We start from the raw sequence: 21,958 nt of genomic DNA on the forward strand, positions 1-21,958 counted from the left end.
AACAGCAAAGAGAAACTTCAAGTCAGGGAGCAGCTTGTCCCCTGAGGTTTCTGTCCAATCGATTGTTTTTACTCCGGGTATCGACAGCTCTCTGCTGCATGCCCTTGTCTGTAGCTACGTGGGTTGACTGTGGTGACATGGATTACTGCCTCTCAGGGTTTAATCAGTGCCCAGCAAGCACCATGTATGCCTGTGACTTTCCTTTGCCTTTTAATTGTTCAGGCTGTGGGGCTGTTGATGGTGCCGCTTTCGTGTGCTCATACCTTGACGGATCAGTTTTTAACTCAGAGCTTATGCTTCTTTGCAGGATGCCACCATTTGGAAGCCTGATTCATGCCAGAACTGCCGTTGCCATGGTGATATTGTTATCTGCAAACCTGCTGTTTGCAGAAACCCTCAGTGTGCCTTTGAGAAGGTATGGTATCCTAATTGTTTTCTAAGTGTAAAGTCAGGGAAGGTAGGGTTTTTGCATTTTTTCAGTCTTCTGGCTTTGACATTTATCCCCATCCTTACTTGCAAGCTTTATGAAATGCAGGAGAGAATTTTAAACATATCATATCTAACAATATCTTAATTTCTGTTTATTGGGCATTTACTCTGGACCAGGCACTCAGGTAAAGGTTTTATAAATGTATCCCATTTAATATTCTGTTGGTTACTAATCTTTATCCCCACTTTGCAAGTGAGGAAAGTGAAGCCTAGAGATTTTAGGCAACTTAATATGATTATGCAATTAATAAACTGCTGCCCAGAGACCTTCCCCAGGTCTGACAGATGTCAAAGCCATCACACCATTTTACAAGCCATTGAATGTGTTGAAAGTCAGGGTTGACTTCTCAAAGATGATTTTCTAAAGACATTATTTGTTGTGCCACTGGTGGTATCATTGTGCTGCCTTTGGGCCTCCTAGGATCACAGGAGACATTTTGACTCAGGAAATCTGGTATTTAACCAAGTGGGTGAGGGATATTTCCTCCCTTCCCCTTTGTTAAAATTTTTCATTTTTTTGACTACACATCTATTCTGTTTGAATTTTTTTTTTTTGAGGTGCTGACTCTTTTCTTTTTAAAGTGAACCTACTTACAAAAAAAAAAAAAAAAGCTTAAGCTTCAAAGTTGAACATTTGAAACTCCTTAGAGAAAACCAATTATTTTCTTTAAAAAGCAGTCTGTCAATTTCATGAGCACAGTTTATTTTTCTAATTTTCTCCTTCCCCGCCCCATAATAGTTAATCTTGAGTCTTTGTACCATCTAATGCTGAAAAGTTTCTGTTTGCTTCCAACATTGGAGCAAAAGTTCTATATATCTTTAAGAGTATTTCTGAAAATAGATATATTTCTGAGAAGCTGTGCGCACATCAAATGTAAGATTTGATAATATTTTGTTGTATGTTATGGGGCTTTCTATTTTATGGAGTAAATACTCCTAAAAGATCTCTATTTTGCTTGCTGAGTAACTCATGTCAGAATCTGAGCTAGTTTTGTAACGGCCACAAAGACATGACCTTTTCCACGTCACGTGAATAATTGCAGTATCATGGAAGAAGCCCTGAATTAGTTAGAAGACATAGACTGTAATGCTGAAAACTAAATGTGTTCTATCCCAGGGGCCAGCAGACTAAATCTGGACTGTCACCTGTTTTTGTATGACTTGTGAACAAAGAATGGTTTTGACATTTTTAAATAGTTGGAAAAAACCAATAGAGAACAGTTATTTTGTGATGTGAAAATTATGTGAAATCAAGTTTTGGTATCTATAAAGTTTTATTGAAACCCAGACACACTCATTTGCTTAAATATTGTCTATGGCTGCTTTTGTGCTACAAGGACAGAGTTGTGTGGTTGTGACATAGATTATATGTGGTCCCCAAGGGCTGAGATATGTACTATCTGACCCTTTACAGAAAAAGTTTCTGCCCTTTTTTCTATACCAATTGTGAGTTTGCCCCTTCCTAATTTGTTCTTCTCCTGATTTTTCTCATCGCAGTAAATGGCAACTCCCTTCTCCCACTTGCTCAGGTCAAAAAGCTTAGCATCATCCTCCCCACTTTCTCCCCCAACCCCATCCAGTACATTAGCCAGTCCCCCAGCTTTTCCATCGAAAAACGGTGCATCCCAAATACAGCTTCTCTGCTCTGACTCTGGTTCCACCTGTTATCACTTGTTACCTGCATTCTCACAGTAGCCTCTTAACTTGTTTCACTGTTTTTGTACTTGCCTCTTTCTGTGTCATCTTGATATAGCAGCCAGGGTGATCCTATTAAAATTTAAGTCAGATTGCGTTGCTTCTGTCCTTAAACCCCTCCAAGAGCTTTCAGTGGCTCCTCTTCTCCCTTTGAGTAACTTCTCATGATTTCCTGTAAAGGACTATTGTACCTCTCTGATTAGTGGGCTCCTCCCCTGCTCCCTCTGCTTCAGACACCACGCCTGCCTGCTAGTCCCTGGATTTGTGCCAGCCATAGTTCTGCCGTTAAGGCCTGCACACTCTGCTGTTCCTTCTGAAATTGTCTATCTAGTTATCTGTCTGTCTGTCTTTTTTGTATGTATATATGTATGTATGTATGTATGTATCTATCTGTCTCTCTATCTAGATCCTTTACTTCCTTCAAGTCTTGCTCAAATGCCATGCTATTCAAAATTGCAATTCTCCACCCACTACCACTACCACACATTTCCTATTCCTTTTCCAAGCTTTATTTTTCTTCTTGGCATTAACTGCTATCTGACATACTCCATATTTTACTGATCATTCTTGTTTACTGTCTTTTTTATTCACTGTATATCCCCAGCACCTACAATATCACCTGACACAAGGTAGGCACTCAATAAATATCTTTTGACTGACTGACTGAATGAATGAGAGATGAAGCTAGAGAGTTGGTAAGTTCAAGGTTGTGGAGAGCCTTGCAGGCTGTGCTGTGGAGCTTGGAATTTTATTTCTAAGATGATAGAATACTAATGAAGGTTTTAAGGCATGTGGGTAGAAGGGCCAGCTTTTTTTTTTTTTTTTTGAAAGATCTTTCTGGTTTTTCAAAGATAATGCATACTATTGGAAATGAAGAGATCAGTTCCGAGGCTGTGAGAATAACCCAGATGAAAGAATGAGTCCTGAATCAGAGAGAGGGCAGTGTAGGGATCAAGAGGAAAGGGCAGGCTGAATAAATATTTACAGGGTAAGTCAGCAGAACTGAATGAAGGTAGGAGGATGAGAGAAAGGAAGAGGAAAGACAACTCACATATTTATAGCTTGATGACTAATTGGTTAACTGAGCTTCAAACTGATATTGAGAATATAGGAGAATGAGGAGAAACATCCCATCCAGGAGGAAAATGACTGTTTCAGTTTGGGCCACGCTGAGAGTGAAATGTTCGTGGAAGAGCCAGGTGGAAATGTCAGAAACGCAGCTGGATATATGAGTCTAAAGCTCTGAGGAGAAGACAGGGTTGGAGATACAATGTGGGTATCATTAACAGGGAGACAGTGTGTAAACCTTTAGAATTAATACGCTCATCCAAAGAGATTATGTGTAAAAATAATTGAAGACCAAGGATGGAATTTGGGGAACACAGTCATTTAAGGGGAGGTGAATGTAAGAGAGGAAACTTAGGAAGGTTAAGAAGGCATGGTCAGAGAGGTGAATGGTAAGAAATGATCAGAGAAGAGAACAGTGTTATGGTAGCCAGGAGAGTAGTTTCCAGAGAGAGTTTGTGTCAACACTGTTGATCCCAGGTAAGGGAAAAAGTGGGAGAAGAATTTAATATCATCCACTGACTTTGGCAACATTGAAGTTGGCGTCAGTAAAATGGCAAGAGTGGATGCTCTGTTACCAAGGTTTGAGGAGTGGATGGAAAGTGGGAGAAGGAAGGCCAAGTAAAGGCTACTCTTCAGGGAGCTTCACTGAGAATGGAAGAGAGAAATGGGACATTAGGTAGACACTGCTACATTTATAAACTTTCTTTGAACCTCCCATCCCCAAGCATCAAGCCTCGTGTGTGCCGCCATGGTGCTTGTGTGCACCCTTATTACACCCTTGACCCAACTGCAAGTGCTTGCTTATTTGTCTGCTTCTTCCTCCAGACGCTTAGCTCCTTGAGAGCAGGAATATGCCTTCTTCATCCTGCAGCCCATCAAACGGCATGGCATGGAGCACACAGGAGATGCTTAGTCCAAATTTGTAGAATAACCAAACAAGGGAAGGGAGAGGGTTTTGTTTTGGATTTTGATATTACTACGAAAGAGATATGATCACCTTGGGAGTAAAAGGGGGATAACCTAGACAAGAGAGAAGTTATGGGGGAGAAGGGAGACAGAAAGACAGAATGATAGAACTAGAAGAGTCCTTTTGAATTTATTTCATCAGATTTTCTCAATTTATAGACAAAGAAACAGACTTTTAGTTGTTTAGTCACTTGGTCAAAGGCACAGAGCTAGTCAGCGGCACAGCCATGACCAGAATCTAGTCCGTGGCTTATGACCCAATGTAATTTCTACTCCACTACATTTTCCCTTGTGTTTTTCTGGAGCATGTGTTGTTATTCAGACGTGCTGTGGTACACTTACTCATGGGGTACATTTATTCACGGCACAAGTTAATGAATCACCATTGTACCCTAAACCAAATTATTATTGTTATTAATAGTAACTTGAGTTCCTATCTTTTTTTAAACTTTAAAAAGCCCTTTGTAATTTATGTTTTGCTTATGGATTGACTGGAAATAACGTAGTAGTGTCAGTGGCAGTTCTGATAGATACTTGTATCTCTCTATCATCTATCTGTTCATTCAATATCTATATATAAGAGATTTTTAATTCATACCCTGTATCCATGTGGAATAGCTACCTATGTAGTTAGACAAATAGGGTCAGAGAGAGACAGAGACAGAGACAGAGAAAAGTTGAGAGAAAGAAAACAGGCATCGGAACCTTGGCTGTCTACCCCCACTCTGTCAGGACCAATCTTCTCTTCAGGTTTTCTGGAGAACAGGTATGCACAGAGGACAATGCCATGCAAAGAAACGCTGCATTACATCGTGGGGTTGCAGCTGCAAACGTTTGGATTATCTCATTTTCTATCTGTATGAAGTTCTTAGTGGAAATTAGAGTGATCTATTTTCTACATTTACTGTCTCAGTGGAATTTAGGCAAGGTTAACTTCTATTTGGGGCTCACATGACACATTTGTGAATATTCATTAATGTTGCAGCATATGTAGCATTTTATAAAACCCCATATCATATAAGTTTTATCCCTTATTAAGCAGATAAGAATTTGGTGATCATTATTACTGATGTATTTATCTGTTTAGTGGATTAACAGTTGTGAAATTACAGTCCCATTTCCCATCCACTTTTGTGCATGCTGTTATATAAAATTAAATTCTTTGGTAGGTACAATTTTTTTTAATGGAAGCAGCCCAAAATAACAAAGAAACATTAATACATACAAAACTTTTCAAATTTACCAGCTGAATTCTTTGTAGACTTTTATTTTGTGGACAAGTCATGATCTCCTGTTTATTGTAGGATCCTCTACCATTTTTGATCAATACCACGAATTACCTGCTTTGCCACATCCCTAGACTTGAAGAAATGCTAAGTGGAAAAAACAAGATAAGTCAGAAGATCTAATAGAAGGAAAATTGGGCCTCAAAGACAAATGTTTGTGCCATAGTTTTAATAACTTTTAGAGAAACAGATCCTTCACAGTGGCCAATAGATGGTTAGTTAACATGTGACAGCTTCCCAATAAATCCTAGGGTATCACATGGAGGCCCATTCCCTTGATAGTGTCACGTATTGATAGAAAACACAATTGCAATTACAGAAGCCTTGATAAACAATGTAGATCTTTTTTGGAGCCCAGGAATTCTACCCGGCTCCCCGCGGTACATGTGATACCCCCACGGCAATGCTGTTTCCTCTCCCAGCTCTGTCCTTCGGTTACCTGCCCCGTGCGCTCTGCTACTCTGTGTCCCAGGTGAAAGGGAACAGTGGAACTTCAGCTCCCCTCTGCTGGCTGCATCAGGCCTCTGTAGGATATTAGAAGACCTGCCAGCTCTGTGGCCCCCCCTAATCCATGTCTTCTCTTATCCCTTTTGGGGAAATAGAGTTCTTCTCTCACCCCAGCTGCTTTTCTGGTGTGACGCACAGATGGAGCATTTCTAGTGAATAAAATTCTTCACTTCATTACATGTGAAAAGATGGAGACAATTTTTAAGGAAATCACTTTCACAAACGGGTTCGTTTTATCTTTGAGAGCAGCTCATCTTGACAGAGAATCCTCTTTGTTAGTTTATCCTGTTTATTGTTGTCACCCATGGAAACTCCTGAGATGTAGCGAATCTGACATGACTGTTTGCTGCTGCTATTTGACACTGAGCTGTTTTTAAATGCTTAGGGAGAAGTGCTTCAAATACCCGCCAACCAGTGCTGCCCTGAGTGTGTGCCGGGGACTCCCGGATCTTGCCATCATGAAAAGAAAATCCACGCAGTAAGTATTTTCTGACCCGTGGTTGATTCTGTCTGTAGCTCATTGACAAGGGAGGGCTGAATGCTAAACTTGTGTTGACAAGAGAGGATTTTCTTTCTTTCTTTCTTTTTTGGTTTGGGTTGTGGAGGATCTCAAGCTCATTTGACTTTCTGTGGGCATTTAGATTTCTCGAATAAGATTAAAACTGTCCTGTTTATTCCATAGCCCCCATAAATATTTGTCAATTGAATTTGTGTCTGTAGAAAGAATAGTCTGAGAATGTTTGAGGAAGAAGCCGTGTTGCTGAATAGTGCAAGGACCAGCTTCCCTTTGGGTACCATGTATGTGTTTTCACTTGATAGTTACAAACAACCCTGAGTGGGTTAGTAGAGCAGATGTTATTACTCTTGTGTTAAAGATGAAGAAGTCGAATCGCAAGAGCTTAAGGTACTTCCCAGTATCTTACTAATAAGTGGTGTGACCTGGTCTTCTTACTCCTCATTCAGGATGCAGTTTCTAAACTTGAGCACTATTAACGTTTTAGGCTTTATTTTGGGGGGCCATCTTATGTATTGTTGGATGATTAGCAGCATTTCTGGTCTCTACCCCACCAGATAGCACTGTCCGCAGTCTGACAACCAGAAAATGTCTGCAGGCATGGCCAAATTTCCCGTAGAGGGCAAAAAGCTCACTTCTCCCCAGCCCCTTCCCGTTTAGAATCACAGTACTGGAAATCAGTACTAAAGTTCTTTTATTATACTTCCTCATTCCAGATCCTGTAGGATTAATTTAGAGATATTAAATACTGATTTAAAGGGATCATTGCAAGATTTATAATAGAAATTATGAAAATAGGATGGCTACAGTTCATCTCCGCTTGTACCTACATGTTCCCTTGAGGCAGCAGGTGAGGTTGAATGTGATAGAAAGAGGCTCTTTGCTTTAATCCTCATCTTCCACCGGATACAGAACTTTCCCCAAGTTAGTGTCTCTACCCATTCAGGAGAGAGCATAGGTTAGCCGGATTTGATATATCCACTCTAGGCTGCTATTCAGCGTGTGTACCTAAAACTCTGTGAGTACAGTGCACTTTCCCCGTGGGACAGGATCATCTCACTCGAGCCCCTGTCTCCACATTACCTGAGGAAGCCACTCTTTCACTTCTGCACAATGTACTGCCGAATGACACCCAAGCAGGATGTACGTCTTCACACCGCGTGTCATCCTGCGCTGCTTGATTCAGTCTGTGTTATGGCGGGTGATGGAAATTTGCACATCACACAAAAGGATCCCCTGTGAAATGGAAAGTGCTGCAGGGCAGAGTGATGATGGAATTAATGCCAGTTCATTATGATTGGAACAGGTGTGTGGTGCAGGGTCAAGACCTTAAGCTGAATCTTTCAAGTGAGGGAGCCCCAGGATCCAAAATAGGGCCAGGATCTGGAGGGACAACAAACATCTTAAATAAGAGGTGGTACCAGGACATGAGACATCAGAGTTCAATTAATCTTAGCACTCAAATGGCTCTAATGACACTTGTCATTTGTTTGCTCGTGTTATGTTTGTGCACATGTGCAATCTTCTTATCTTTTTTTTAACTTTTTTTTATTGAGTAATAGTCATTTTACAATGTTGTGTCAAATTCCAGTGTAGAGCACAATTTTTCAGTTAGACATGAACATACATATATTCATTGTCACATTTTTTTTCGCTGTGAGCTACCACAAGATCTTGTAGATATTTCCCTGTGCTATACAGTATAATCTTGTTTATCTATTCTAATTTTGAAATCCCAGTCTGTCTCTTCCCACCCTCTGCCCCCTTGGCAACCACAAGTTTGTATTCTATGTCTATGAGTCTGTTTCTGTTTTATATTTATGGTTTTTTTTTTTTTTTAGATTCCACATATGAGCAATCTCATATGGTATTTTTCTTTCTCTTTCTGGCTTACTTCACTTAGAATGACATTCTCCAGGAACATCCATGTTGCTGCAAATGGTGTTATGCTGTTGGTTTTTATGGCTGAATAGTATTCCATTGTATAAATATACCACATCTTCTTTATCCAGTCATCTGTTGATGGACATTTACACTGTTTCTTTTACCATTTTAAATTGAAGTATAGTTAATTTACAATTTATGTTAGTTTCAGGTGTGCAGCAAAGTGATTCAGTTATGCATATATATATATATATATATATGTGTGTGTATATATATATATATATATATATATATATATTCTTTTTCAGATTCTTTTCTTTTATAGGTTATTGCAAGATATTGAATATAGTTCCCTGTGCTATACAGTAGGTCCCTATTTATTTTATATATAGTAGTTTGTATCTGCTAATCCCAAACTCTTAATTTATCCCTCCCCACCCTCTCTGCTTTCCCCTTTGGTAATCATAAGTTTGTTTTCTATGTCTGTGAGTCTATTTCTGTTTTGTAAATAAGTTCATCTGTATCATTTAAGAGGCCTGATAGCATGGACAATTTTTTTCTATCTTTATAGTGATCTTCCTTGCCTCCCAGGTGAGACACCTGGCACTTGGCAGTGAACTTGTCCCAATAGGTGCTCAATAAAGATCAATGACTGGAGGACTCAAACAAGAGTAAATCCCTCCTCCAGCTTATCCATGTCCTTGTCCCAAGGGTATATTGTTCATTTGTGCGGTGGGTCGGTTCAGGGACCACAGATCTGCCTATGCGTTAGCTAGAAATCCACTTGGCCTCCTACTTTTTCTGGAAGAGTTTAAAAAGTCCTCCTCCCTGCCTCCCTTGCACTTCCCCCCTTCTGCTGTACCGCATCACGCAGAAAGCTCTAAACCAGCTAAGATAGGTCCATGCGTTGTTTTCCCACATGCAACTCTCAAAATATACTCCCCCAGAAAGTGTTATAATTAAGTTTCTGGTACTTGATGTAACTGAGAAGAAGTCTGAATTTCAGGAACTGTGGCTTGAAGGAGAAATAGTTTCTGGTGGTCTACTTCAAATAGGAATAGAAGAATGGTTTTTTTCAAATTGAAACAAAAGTCTCCAATTTTAGTCTTAATAAAGTTAAAGTGATCGTGTTTCTTGTCTTCCTGTCCTTCCTTTCTCTCTTTCTTTCTTCACCTTTCTAGATTGTTGCCAAAATCTTGTTATTATTATTCATTTTCTTGAGTGGGTGAAATGCTTGTCTGGGTTGGGACTGAGACTCACCTTGTCACTTGCATCACTATATTTCTTCCTGACTCTTGGAGCCTTTTCTGTCTTGCCCTGTCTGCTTGCTTGGGAAGCAGTTTCCAGAGCACTTTCCTGTCCCACTAAAAACAGTGGTAATTCTCTCTCTTTAGCCTCTGGCTTGCCTCGCGTGGGGTGGATTATGAGACTTTCTTCCAGTAGCTATAAAATAGCCTGGTGTTTTAAGAACTTTGGAATGGCGAAGTGAAGCTTCCCCCTAAGAGAGAGATTCAGAAGAGGCTTTAGGATAGAGTGAGTGTGGTGTTGGAGTGATGCCATCTCCAGAGAATGGAGCTGAAAGGAAGGAAAGTAAAGGATGGTCTGAGCTCCGGGCCATGTGAGGAGGCCACCTTTAGTGAAACAGCCATGCCTGGCAAGCGGACCTCCTTTGCGGGCATTGTGGGCAGCACCTTATACAACTGGCATTCCAGCAAGTCAAGACAAGTCCCCACATCTTTCTTGGAGGGAGGAAAACTCTTGAGCCTTTTGGCTGACTCCAGGTTATTTGAGATTTTCGCATGGGCTTATTACAGCCAGCATTTGGGGGACCATTTCATCCATGACCTCCCAAAGCTATCCTTGCAAATGAGCTTTTGGATCTCTGCCCAGCCTTGCCAACCAGTTAAGGAGAAAAGCCTGAAATATATTTTCCTAAAGAGTGGGGGATTTCTTTTTCCCTGTTATTTTCCCCACAAATTAGCTTGTGAAAGGGAGGACAAAGGACCTTTAACCCCCTTTCTTTTCCTCTGTACTAATTTAACCTCAGCACCAGATAATATTGTGTCTGAGAAGATAGTGCTTGAAGAGTCACTGAAAAAGAAAGTGGCAGGTGGTGATGCCCCAGTGCCCACATCCGATTGAATCCGGAGCGTGGAGAGAGAGGTCTGCCTGTTTTGCCTGTCTGTGAGGCTAAAAGGAGAACTAATTTATGTGTGTGAGAGAAGAAATGAATATTGAATTCTGCAGCTTTGTTCTCTTCAAAGTAGAGGATGTAATTACAATATGCACAGAGCATCCCTAGATATTTAGTATTCTGGATCTATAACTTTGTAATGGCAACAAATTATATAAAGAAAAATTATTTTTTTTCTTCTGTCAGTAAACCAGGCAAATACTTTATGACCTTATCTTTCCTTTGGACTTATGTCAATAGCCAAGCTGACTTGTTATTTGGCTATGCAGAAGAATATATTTAAGATGTTGTCTGCAGAATGTGCTTTTGCCCAGTGTCAAAATCTCATGTTTTCAAAAGGTATTGAGATTAAGATGGCACAGCTAAAACCGGGTCTTGTAGGAGCATTGCTTTATGTATCCATTATTTCTTGATTTTACAGAGCTTTCTTTGCTGTTACAGTGCTAATGAAAAGTAAGACTTTTGTAAATGGGTATAGGGAACACTGTGAAATTTAAAATTGAGTATCTATCTATCTATCTATCTATCTATCTATCTATCTATCTATCTATCTATCTACATGTACAAAAGCCCGTGAGAGAGGTATCACTGTTTTAGTTATAAGAGTGGGAGATGAAAATGGAGGGAACTCATGTGACTCATGTCAAAGGGAGAAGTGAGAGTCATTCCCCTCCATCATTCTGTGCACTTTGGATCACTGTCTGGGGCATCTGTGGCTTTGACATCAAGCAGTGGGGTCTCCCTGGCAAATGTTCATTGTTATTCCTATAATCCTCAAGCTTATTGTGAAGAGAGACTCCCTTCCTTAATTTTATGTCCCTTGAGTTAGATAATAGATTCACATCATTCAAGAACTTGAAGGTACCGAAGAGATCAGCTAATAGAGCCCTCTCATTTTACAGATGAGAAAACTTTGGTGGTTGACAGGTTATTATTATAATTAAGTTCTGTGGTTTCAGTCTGAGAGGCGGTATGATTGCAGATGTTTAAGAAATGACAGTGTTTCTTAGTAGTAACAAAAACAAGCTCTTGTTTCAATAAAATGTCTAGATGTTTAGAAGCAATCTCCTAACTTTTAATAAAGATGTTCACTTCTAGTTGTTTTATAAGCAACCTTCTAATTCTACTTTATTTAAGATATATAAATGATTCATTAGATATTTTAAACAGTACTTTGCTCTCTGATGACAAAAGTGAATATTTGTTTATTGGAGAAAATTTGTGAAAATAGAAAAGTATGCAAGCAGAGAAAAATCCACTAGTAATCTCTAAACTATGAAAACCACTATTGTTCCCTCGGTTTTCTTGAAGGGTGGTGGCAATGAAGATGGATGGTTGGATAGGTAGATAGAGATTTATGTTTTTACATATTGTATACTGTGTATCCAGTTTATGTCTTGCTTTTTTACATGACATTATGTTGTAAGTAGTTCCCCCACATACTCTTGGAGAACATGATTTCCTATTATTAGATATTTGGGTTATTTCCAATATTCACTGAAAGATTTCCAATTTCGCTATAAAGAACAATGAGATGGAATTCTTTGTATTTAAACTTTCTTGTGTATCATTGATCATTTTTCTTCAGATAACTTCTTAAAAGTGAAATTAGCAGATCAAAGCATCTAAAGATTTTGTGTATTGAAGCTGTGACATCTATGGTCATTAAAATTCAATTTTAAGTTGTCTGTGTCTAATGATAAACCCAGGGGGAATATTACAGTTAGTACAGCTTCTTTTCAAGTCTGATTACCTTGGGTAGGCCCCAGCTGGCTGAGTTATTCCAGGTGCTAAAGTGAGAGAAAGCTTTGTGTAGGAGAATCCCACTCCACTGCAGCTCCCCTAAAAATAACTACTATGAATTTTAAACAGTTCCCATATCTGATATTAAAAGATATTATCTAATTTTATTTTAATTAATATTTTTTGCAGTTAGTAAAGCTGAATATTCTATAAACTTATTGCTGCATTTTCCATTGGGATTTTTTTCCTTTTAGTATTGTCATCTGCAAATAGTGATTTTTAAATTTTTCCCTTGCAATTTGGATCCCTTTTATTTCTTTTTCTTACCTGATCACTGTGGCAAGGACTTCCAAAATTGTGCTGAATAAAAGTGATGACAGTGGGCATTCTTATCTTGTTCCTGACTTTAGAGAAGAATTTCAGCTTCTTACCACTGAGTGTGATGTTAGCTGTGGGTTTGTTGTATACGGCTGTTATTATGTTGAAGTATGTTCCTCTGTACCCACTTTGTTGACAGTTGTTGTCATAAATGAATATAGGATTTTGTCAGATGCTTTTTCTGCATCTTTTGAGATGATCATGTGATTTTTATCCTTTGCTCTGTTAACATGGTGTATCACATTGATTGATTTGTGGATATTGAACCATCTTGCATCCCTAGAATAAATCCCACCTGATTCTGACATATGATCCTTTCAATGTATTGAATTCTGTTTGCTATTTCTTTTTTTTTTTTTTTTTAGGATTTTTACATCTATTTTATCCCAGATATTATCTTGTAATTTTGTTTTTTTGTAGTGTCTTTGTCTGGCTTCCCTTGTATGTGAGGCATTGTTTCTCTCTTCTTGCTTTTAAAATTCTCTCCTTATCTTTTGTTATATTAATGACATGTTTTGGTGTTAATCTCTTTGAGTTCATCTTGTTTGGGACTATTTCCTTCCCCAGCTTAGGGAAGTTTTCAACCATTATTTCTTCAAATAACTTTTCTATACCTTTCTCTCTTCTCCTTCTGCAACCCCTGTAGTGTGAATGTTAGTATGCTTGATGTTGTCTCAGAGGTCCCTTAAGCTATCCTCATTTTTTTTTTTAATTCTTTTTTTCTTTTTGCTGTAATGATTAGGTGATTTCCACTAGTCTGTCTTCCATGTTGCTTATGTATTCTTTTGTGTTATCTGCTGTTGACTCCTTCTGGTGTTGTTGTTGTTGTTGTTTTTCATTTTAGTTGTTGTATCCTTCAGTTCTCATTGTTTCTTTTTTATATTTTAGAATTCGGCAAGGTAGCAGGTTACAAGATTAATGTACAAAAATCAGTTGCATTTCTTTACACTAATGATGAATCAACAGGAAAAGAAAGTAAAGAAACAATCCCCTTTAAAATAGCACCCAAAGTAATAAAATACCTAGGAATAAATCTAACCAAGGAGGTGAAAGACTTAAACATGGAGAACTATAAAACACTGATGAAGGAAATTAAAGAAGACTTAAAAAAATGGAAAGATATCCCATGCTTCTGGATTAGAAGAATCAATATTGTTAAAATGGTCATACCGCCCAAGGCAATCTACAGATTTAATGCAATCCCTAGCAAATTACCCAAGACATATTTCACAGAACTAGAACAAATCTTAATAAAATTTATATGGAACTACAAAAGACCTAGAATTGCCAAAGCATTACTGAAGAAAAAGAAAGAGGATACAGGCCTTCCTCAAAAAAAAGAGAACAATCTCAAATAAACAATTTAACCCACCAGCTGAATGAACTAGAAAAAGAAGAACAAAAAAACCCAAAAGGCAGCAGAAGGAAGGAAATTATAACAATTGGGGAGGAAATAAATAAAATACAGATTAAAAAGACCATAGAAAAATTCAATCAAACCAAAAGCTGGTTTTTTGAAAAAGTAAATAAAATCGATAAAACCTCTAGCCAAACTCACAAAGAAGAAAAAAGAGGGAGCACAAATTAGCAAAATAAGAAAGGATAATGGAGAAATTATAACAGATTAAATAGAAATACAGAATATCATACGAGAATATTAGGAAAAACTATATGGAACCAAACTGGATAACCTAGAGGAAATGGACAAGTTTCTGGAAACATACTGTCCACCAAGACTGAATCAAGAAGAAACTGACCACTTGAACAAACCGATCACTAGAAATGAAATCGAAATAGCAATAAAAAACCTCCCTACAAGTAAAAGTCCAGGACTGGACGGCTTCACTGGGAAATTCTACCAAACATACAAAGAAGAACTCATACCAGTCCTTCTCAGACTCTCAGAAGATCAAAAAGGAGGGAATACTCCCAAACTCCTTCTATGAAGCCACCATCACCCTGATACCAAAACCAGGCACAGACACTATCAAAAAAGAGAATAATAGGCCAATATCACTGATGAACACAGACGCCAAAATCCTCACCAAAATATTAGCAAATAGAATCCAACAACACATAAAAAAGATTATACATCATGACCAAGTGGGGTTCATCCCAGGGACACAAGGGTGGTTCAACATATGCAAATCAATCAATGTAATACATCACATCAACAAGAGAAAGGACAAAAACCACATGATCATCTCAATAGATGCAGAAAAAGCTTTTGATAAAATTCAACACCCATTTATGATAAAAACTGTCACCAAAGCAAGTGTAGAGGGAACATATCTCAACATAATAAAAGCTATATATGACAAACCTACAGCCAGCATAGTACTCAATGGTGAAAAACTCATAAGCTTCCCACTAAAATCTGGGACAAGACAAGGATGCCTACTATCACCACTCCTATTCAACATAGTCTTGGAAGTCCTAGCCACAGCAATCAGACAAGAGAGAGAAATAAAAGGGATCCAAATTGGAAAAGAAGAGGTTAAAGTGTCACTATATGCCAACAACATGTTACTATATATAGAAAACCCTAAAAGGTCCACACAAAAACTACTAGAGCTGATTGAAGAATTCAGCAAGGTAGCAGGTTACAAGATTAACGTTCAAAAATCAGTTGCGTTTCTTTACACTAATGATGAATCAACAGAAAGAGAAAGTAAAGAAACAATCCCCTTTAAAATAGCACCCAAAGTAATAAAATACCTAGGAATAAATCTAACCAAGGAGGTGAAAGAATTATATGTAGAAAACTATAAACCATTGATGAAGGAAATTAAAGAAGACTTTAAAAAATGGAAAGATATTCCATGCTCTTGGATTGGAATAATCAATATTGTTAAAATGGTCACACTGCCCAAGGCAATCTACAGATTTAATGCAATCCCTATCCAATTACCCAGGACATATTTCACAGAACTAGAACAAATCATAATAAAATTCATATGGAACCATCAAAGACCTAGAATTCCCAAAGCATTACTGAAGAGAAAGAAAGAGGCTGGAGGAATAACTCCCCCAGACTTCAGACAATACTATAGAGCTACAGTCGTCAAGACAGCATGGTATTGGTACAAAAACAGACATATGGACCAACGGAACAGAATAGAGAGCCCAGAAATGAACCCACAAACTTTTGGTCAACTAATCTTCGACAAAGGAGGCAAGAATATACAATGAAATAAAGACAGTTTCTTCAGCAAATGGTGTTGGGAAAACTGGACGGCAGCATGTAAACAGTGAAGCTAGAACACTCCCTTACACCACATACAAAAATCAACTCAAAATGGATCAAAGACTTAAACATAAGACAAGATACAATAAACCTCCCAGAAGAAAATATAGGCAAAACATTATCTGACAGACATCTCAAAAATGTTCTTCTAGAGCAGCCTACCCAAGCAATAGAAATAAAAGCAAGAATAAACAAATGGGACCTAATGAAACTTACAAGCTTCTGCACAGCAAAGGAAACCATAAGTAAAACAAAACAACAACCTACGGAATGGGAGAAAATTTTTGCAAACGATGAAACTGACAAAAGCTTGATTTCCAGAATATATAAGCAGCTCTTATGACTTAATAAGAAAGAAACAAACAACCCAATCCAAAAATGGGCAGAAGACCTAAACAAGCAATTCTCCAAGGAAGAAATACAAATGATCAGTAAGCAAATGAAAAAAATGCTCAATATCTAACTCTTTGTTGAACTTTTCACTGTGGTCTGTCATTCTCCCAATTCCTGTAAGCATCTTTATGATCATTGCTTTGAACTCCTTACTATGTAAATTACTTACCTTTGTTTCATTAGATTTTTTTTCTGGGGTTTTATCTTATTTTTTCTTTTGGAACAGATTCCTCTGCATCCTCATTTTGTTTGATTTTCTGTGTTTCTGTGAATCTGGGGAGACCATTACCTCTCCCGGTCTTGAAGGTGAGGCCTTGTGTAGGAGTGTCCCGTTTGTAGATTGTGTATGCCAGGTGGCCTTGGAAGGCCAGTTGGGGCTGGAGCAGGTGTGGGCTGGGGTGGGCTTTAGCGTGCTTCAGGCTGGGTTAGAGCCTCCCTGGCAAGATGCCTGAAGCTGAAGTGGGCACCAGCCAAGGCTCTCCTGGGCTGAGTTGGGGTTGCTGCCTTGATGGGATGGCTAGAGTTGGAGTTGGTGCAGGCTGGAGGGCATGCTGGGAAGACCTTGTCAAACTGGCTAGAGTGCCGGGTGTTTTTCATACTGCTGCCTCTGTGCTGGGACTCAGAGAGAGTGAGTTTGTGCACAAGCCCTTCAGGAGTGGAGTCTCGGTTTCCTGTAGCTCTCCGGCTTCCACAGCTGTGAGCCCCACCGGTTTTCAAAGCCAGTTACGAGAGCCTCTCTTCCTAGTGTAGGTCTCCAGGGCTGTGGTGCCCAATATGGGGCTTGAACCCCTCACTCCTCAGGGAGGACCTCCAAGTTTGTTATCCCATTCTGCTTTTGAGTTGCCTGCTGCGGGGAGGGGTCTCCTCCTACCCATCTCGATGGGTTTTTTTCTTTATATCCTAATTGTAGAAGAGCTGTTCCACTAATCTGCAGGTTGTTCTTAAGAGACAGTTGCTTTACATGTAGTTATAAATTTGCTGTGTCCATGGGAGGAGGTGAGCTTAGAATCTTCCTACTCTACCATCTTGATCTTGCCTCCTGTCTTGGATTTTTGTTTCTTCCTATTGCTTGTAAAGGCTTTGATGTAGTAGAGTGTAATTCTAATTAATATAACTTGCAGTTTTTAAAAATCAGTTTGTTATTTGCCTTTTAAATTTTTTATAATGTATATTTGACAGACTTTAAAATTTTTAACTCATTGGAACCTATCAATTTTTCTCTTGTAATTTCTTCCTTTGCTTTTATGCTTGGTCCTTTCAAAGTGCAAAGGTCAATTGCCTGCTATATTTTATCAGTCAATAGTTTATTAGCAAGTTGTGAACTTGCCCATTATATGATGTACTAAATTTGAAATTTTATATTTAATTATAGAAGAAGTACAAGTTGATGGGAGGGGACTCGGCCTTGGCATCTACATCCATTACCACAATCACAGTCACACAGAGGTGTGAAAACGAATAGGAAGGCCGGAGATTCCTGCAGTGGAGAGAAGGGAGAGGAGTGAGCACCTCTTACCTGCCACCCTTCTTGCTGGCTCTTTAACAACTCCCTTGTTTAACCTTTATAATATTCAAGTGAAGGGAATATTGTCATACCATTTCAGTTTTTTAGACCAGGAAGCTGAAACTTAGAAAGATTAAGGCACTCATTCATAGTCCCCACAGCAGAGAGGGCTGAGCTGGAATCTGAGAACATGTATGCATCCAAGGAAGTACTTGGTTCATCCAACTCAGTGCATTCCTTGTATTTCTGCCCTCTGGTAGTCCCAGTGAGTCCACCTAAGGAAAGTAATCGTGATAGCAAGATGAGGACTTGGTTCCCAAATAATTGGAAGACAGTGACTATGACTATAGTTGTTACAATAATAGCGTAAGTTCTTAGTATTCCAAAATGTCAGACCTGGCGTGCTTGCAACCTGCAGGGATTTGCAGAATAAAGAAGTACTGTCTTGTTTAGGTAAGACGGGGTTCTTTTGTGTTTGAAAGAGAATAATTATTCTGGATGCTGGCTTGAAGAGAGGCTAGAGAATGTTTATTTTCTATGTTACGACACAGATGAAATCCTCAGATTATATTTGGGTGATTGAGCACCTGCAATGTGTGATGTTTTTAATGGAAGTCTATATATGATTTGTGCTGAATCAGATATCATATGCTACATTTAAGTGAGGCAAAGGAAGGCAGGTTCCAATATTTAAGAAAATGTTATAGGATGAAAACTTTTTTCATTAAGCTAATTATTTTCATACATCTTTTAAAAGGATTTCATACATCTTTCCATTCTGCCATTGAGAACATATTTAAGAGCTACTTCCCCAAGCAGTCAACATATTTGTAGTTTTTTGCATTCAGAGTTCAGCCCCCATCACTCTGCATCACATCTTGAGAGTGGTTCATTTACTTTTGGTACTTGGTAAATCACCTAACTCAAAACATGGTTCTGTTAGATCCCTGATGCAGTGCTGCCTTTGGGAATGCTGTACCCCAGCCTGAAGTTGACTAGGAGCGTTCTGCATGTAGATGGGCACCCTCACAAGGATTTATGGGAGAACTGGATTCGCCAGATGCCTCCTGCTGCCAATCACACTTTCCCTGGGGCCCTCAGATCCTTGGAACAGGAGAGAGAGAAAGATGGGGGCAGGGAGAGATTGAGAACCCAAATATGGAAATGCATCAGGGTAAAAAGTAAAGCCAAAAAATGAAACAGGATCAGAGTGAGAGCTATAGAAAATAATATAACTATTATAAAGAATTCAGTAGATACATGTGTACGTGTATGTATTTTACTTTGGTCTTCATAGAATTTTCTAAATGATGAGATTGGGGTAATTTTTATTTTCTATTTGTGCTTTTCTGAAAGTTTCAAGTATAAAATCTTAGGAATGAAGAAAGGAAAATGAAAGTTTATTTTTAAATTAGTCTCTGTCTGACTTGGAATATTGCAAACCCTGTTCTCAACCTTGCTAGCCTAGAGCCTTCTTCCATCCTTCCTGAGTTCCATCCTTCATTTGTTTGAAAGAAGGCTTACTTCTGTTCAGTCAAATGAAAGCTTGTATTCTGACAATAACCTTATCTTTCTTTCTTTTTCCTAACACACAGCATGGCACAGAGTGGGCCTCCCCCCCATGTAGTGTGTGCTCTTGCACTCATGGGGAAGTCCGGTGCACCCCTCAGCCATGCCCACGGCTGACGTGTGGACACCAGGAGCTGGAAGTCATCCCCGAAGGAAGCTGCTGCCCAGTCTGTGTGGGCCCTGGGAGTGAGTATGAGTTTACAGAGAGAGACATTCTTTTCCTCTGAGGTTTACCTGGGGACATCCCAGCTCTTCTCTTTCTTGCTCAGTGTGGCTCAGAGATCCCTAACCCCATTCTTTACTGGAACCTGGATGTAGTCTTGCACTTGGCAGGAAGCGATGTCAAAGAAAGAGAGGTTGGAACAAATCTTTAAGCTCCATTCCAAACTTGAGATTCTGCGACCCTCTGATTTATTATTTTGCCTTGGCCAGATGCACCCCTCTGCGTTCATAGCTCCTGAGAAAGAAAGGGAGGAAGAACAAGATCCTTTGATATGATTCCATGAGGCCAAGCTACCTCCGCCTGCCTCTTGGTGGAGAGAAGAACGAACAAATCACTTCTCCGGGCAGTATCACTAGCACTGAGTGTCCTGACTGGTCTTTGTGTCCACGCAGGTGGCATAACATCTTTCTCCAAAACACACTGAGCAGGAAGCAGGTATTTAATCTGTCTTTATGGCATCTTTGCTGTAGAGATTGTGCCTCCCTGCAGACCAAGGCACGGCTCAGCAAGCCCGGGACACACTTGTAGGTCTTCCTCTCCTCAGAATCCATGCTTGGTCTGAGTACCCCTTATTACATTTTAGGGATATATGTCCCTTTCCATTTTTATAATGAAGTAGTATCTACTTCACAATAAATACAAATTATTGTCATTGCTGCATTATATTCTGCCTTGGAATATAATCGCTAAAATGATAGTATTTTAAATAACACCTGGAAGCTACATTCTATTCTTGCCTTGTCCCTTTAAAAAGCCCTCTGATTTCTTTTTGATCCCCAGTTATTCCATTCCTGGCAACCATTTACCCTGGAGAACCATTCCAGGGATTCAAAATTGTGTTAGGAAATGATGAAAGTAGAATGCATTCCTCTTGGATTTCAGATGTCACCCACCAGAAAAGGACCAGCAGCTGCTTGGGGCCAAATAACCCTGCAAGTAAAAACACTCCAACAGTAGAGTTTAGAGATGGGCTGAAGAGTGGGCTCTCTGAATTTGTGGGCTCCTTTCTTATGTTTTAGGAGGCCTTCTTGTTGGCTCTCCATGAGAAAGATCTATTAGAAATATTTTTTCCTGGAGAGGTTGAAGGATCAGCCAGTGCTCACGCCATCATTTGCTGGGTGCCTAATAAAAATACAGGGTCCCAGTTCACCAAGCAGGGGGAGGGGGAACTTTTCTTTCCTTCTGTGGTCTTTCTCAACCTGTCATGTTTTTAATTTGCTATTAGTGACACCCTCCATCAGGCACGGGGATATTTGCCAGGTGGATGAGGCCTCCACGGGCACGCTGGGCCCCACCCAGCTACTTGGTGTGTAGGGCACGTGCACGCCCCAGGCACCCACACCCATGTACCCACTGTGGGTGGAGTGTGGCAGCGTTCACTGAGCAGATTTGGGATCAGGCTCCTGAGAACCCAGGAAGGCAGGGGTGCAGCAGGAGGGAGGTGGGACCATGCCTGAGCTGAGGCTCCAGACCCCTAGCACATGCTACCTTGTCGCCCCAGACTTCACTTAGGAAACTCAGAGAGAAAGTTATTAAGACTCGCACATGGTGACTGCAGAGCATTACCGCCCTAGTGTGGGGCCCACTTGTTTGCACTGCGCCCCTGAGCACCGGGCCCTGCGTGACTGCACTGGCCGCGCAGCCATGCAGTCAGCCCTGGGATAAGCGAGTGCAATGCTCCCAGTCATCCTTACTTCTCTGACCTTCCAGAACCCTGTTCCTACGAAGGCCATGTGTTTCAAGATGGGGAGGACTGGCGGTTGAGTCGGTGCGCCAAGTGTACGTGTCGAAATGGGGTTGCCCAGTGCTTTGCAGCTCAGTGTCAGCCTCTGTTTTGCAACCAGGTAAGGAAGACAGCCTCGGAGTGGACCCTTCACAGATTTAACTTCACTGTTCAGTGACTTGGAGTCTCTTCTGAGATCATGTCAGGCGGGCCTCGGAAGTACGGGGAACGAGAAGCAAAGGCTGTTCTATATTCCTTCTCCTTTTGGAGACCACCCCTGAGACATTTCTTTTACCCTTAGAAGCTACATATAGGTCTAATTACCAGCCATTTAGGCTCATTGTTACAGAATGAAAATGAGCCTTGAGGATACACACCGAGAAGCTGCCAACCTGAGTTGCAGATGTTCCAAAAATGTCAAGCTAAACATCTGGAAAATTCAGTAAGATGATCAGGATTGTTAATGTTTTCAGTGCATAGGTATTATCTGCTTTTTAAAGACATTATACATGTCTTTGAACCTGGTTATCCAGATGTACATTGTTTAATTTTCTTATAAGCTAATGATTCAAATT

The 21,958-nt window shown here is 39.8% G+C and overlaps 1 protein-coding gene across 2 annotated transcripts in view; it reads left to right on the forward strand.

Moving 5' to 3' along the window:
- FRAS1 (Fraser extracellular matrix complex subunit 1) overlaps positions 1–21,958 on the forward strand; it is a 408,983-nt gene that overhangs the window by 150,314 nt on the left and 236,711 nt on the right. For both annotated transcript variants that reach the window (XM_064485618.1, XM_031432509.2), the window contains exons 3-6: positions 308–415; positions 6,397–6,489; positions 19,464–19,623; positions 21,371–21,504. In XM_064485618.1, coding sequence (XP_064341688.1) covers positions 308–415; positions 6,397–6,489; positions 19,464–19,623; positions 21,371–21,504 — 495 coding nt within the window. The remainder of the gene's footprint in view (positions 1–307; positions 416–6,396; positions 6,490–19,463; positions 19,624–21,370; positions 21,505–21,958) is intronic.

The sequence above is a fragment of the Camelus dromedarius genome, chromosome 1 (assembly GCF_036321535.1).
Source record: "Camelus dromedarius isolate mCamDro1 chromosome 1, mCamDro1.pat, whole genome shotgun sequence".
Classification (NCBI taxonomy): domain Eukaryota; kingdom Metazoa; phylum Chordata; class Mammalia; order Artiodactyla; family Camelidae; genus Camelus; species Camelus dromedarius.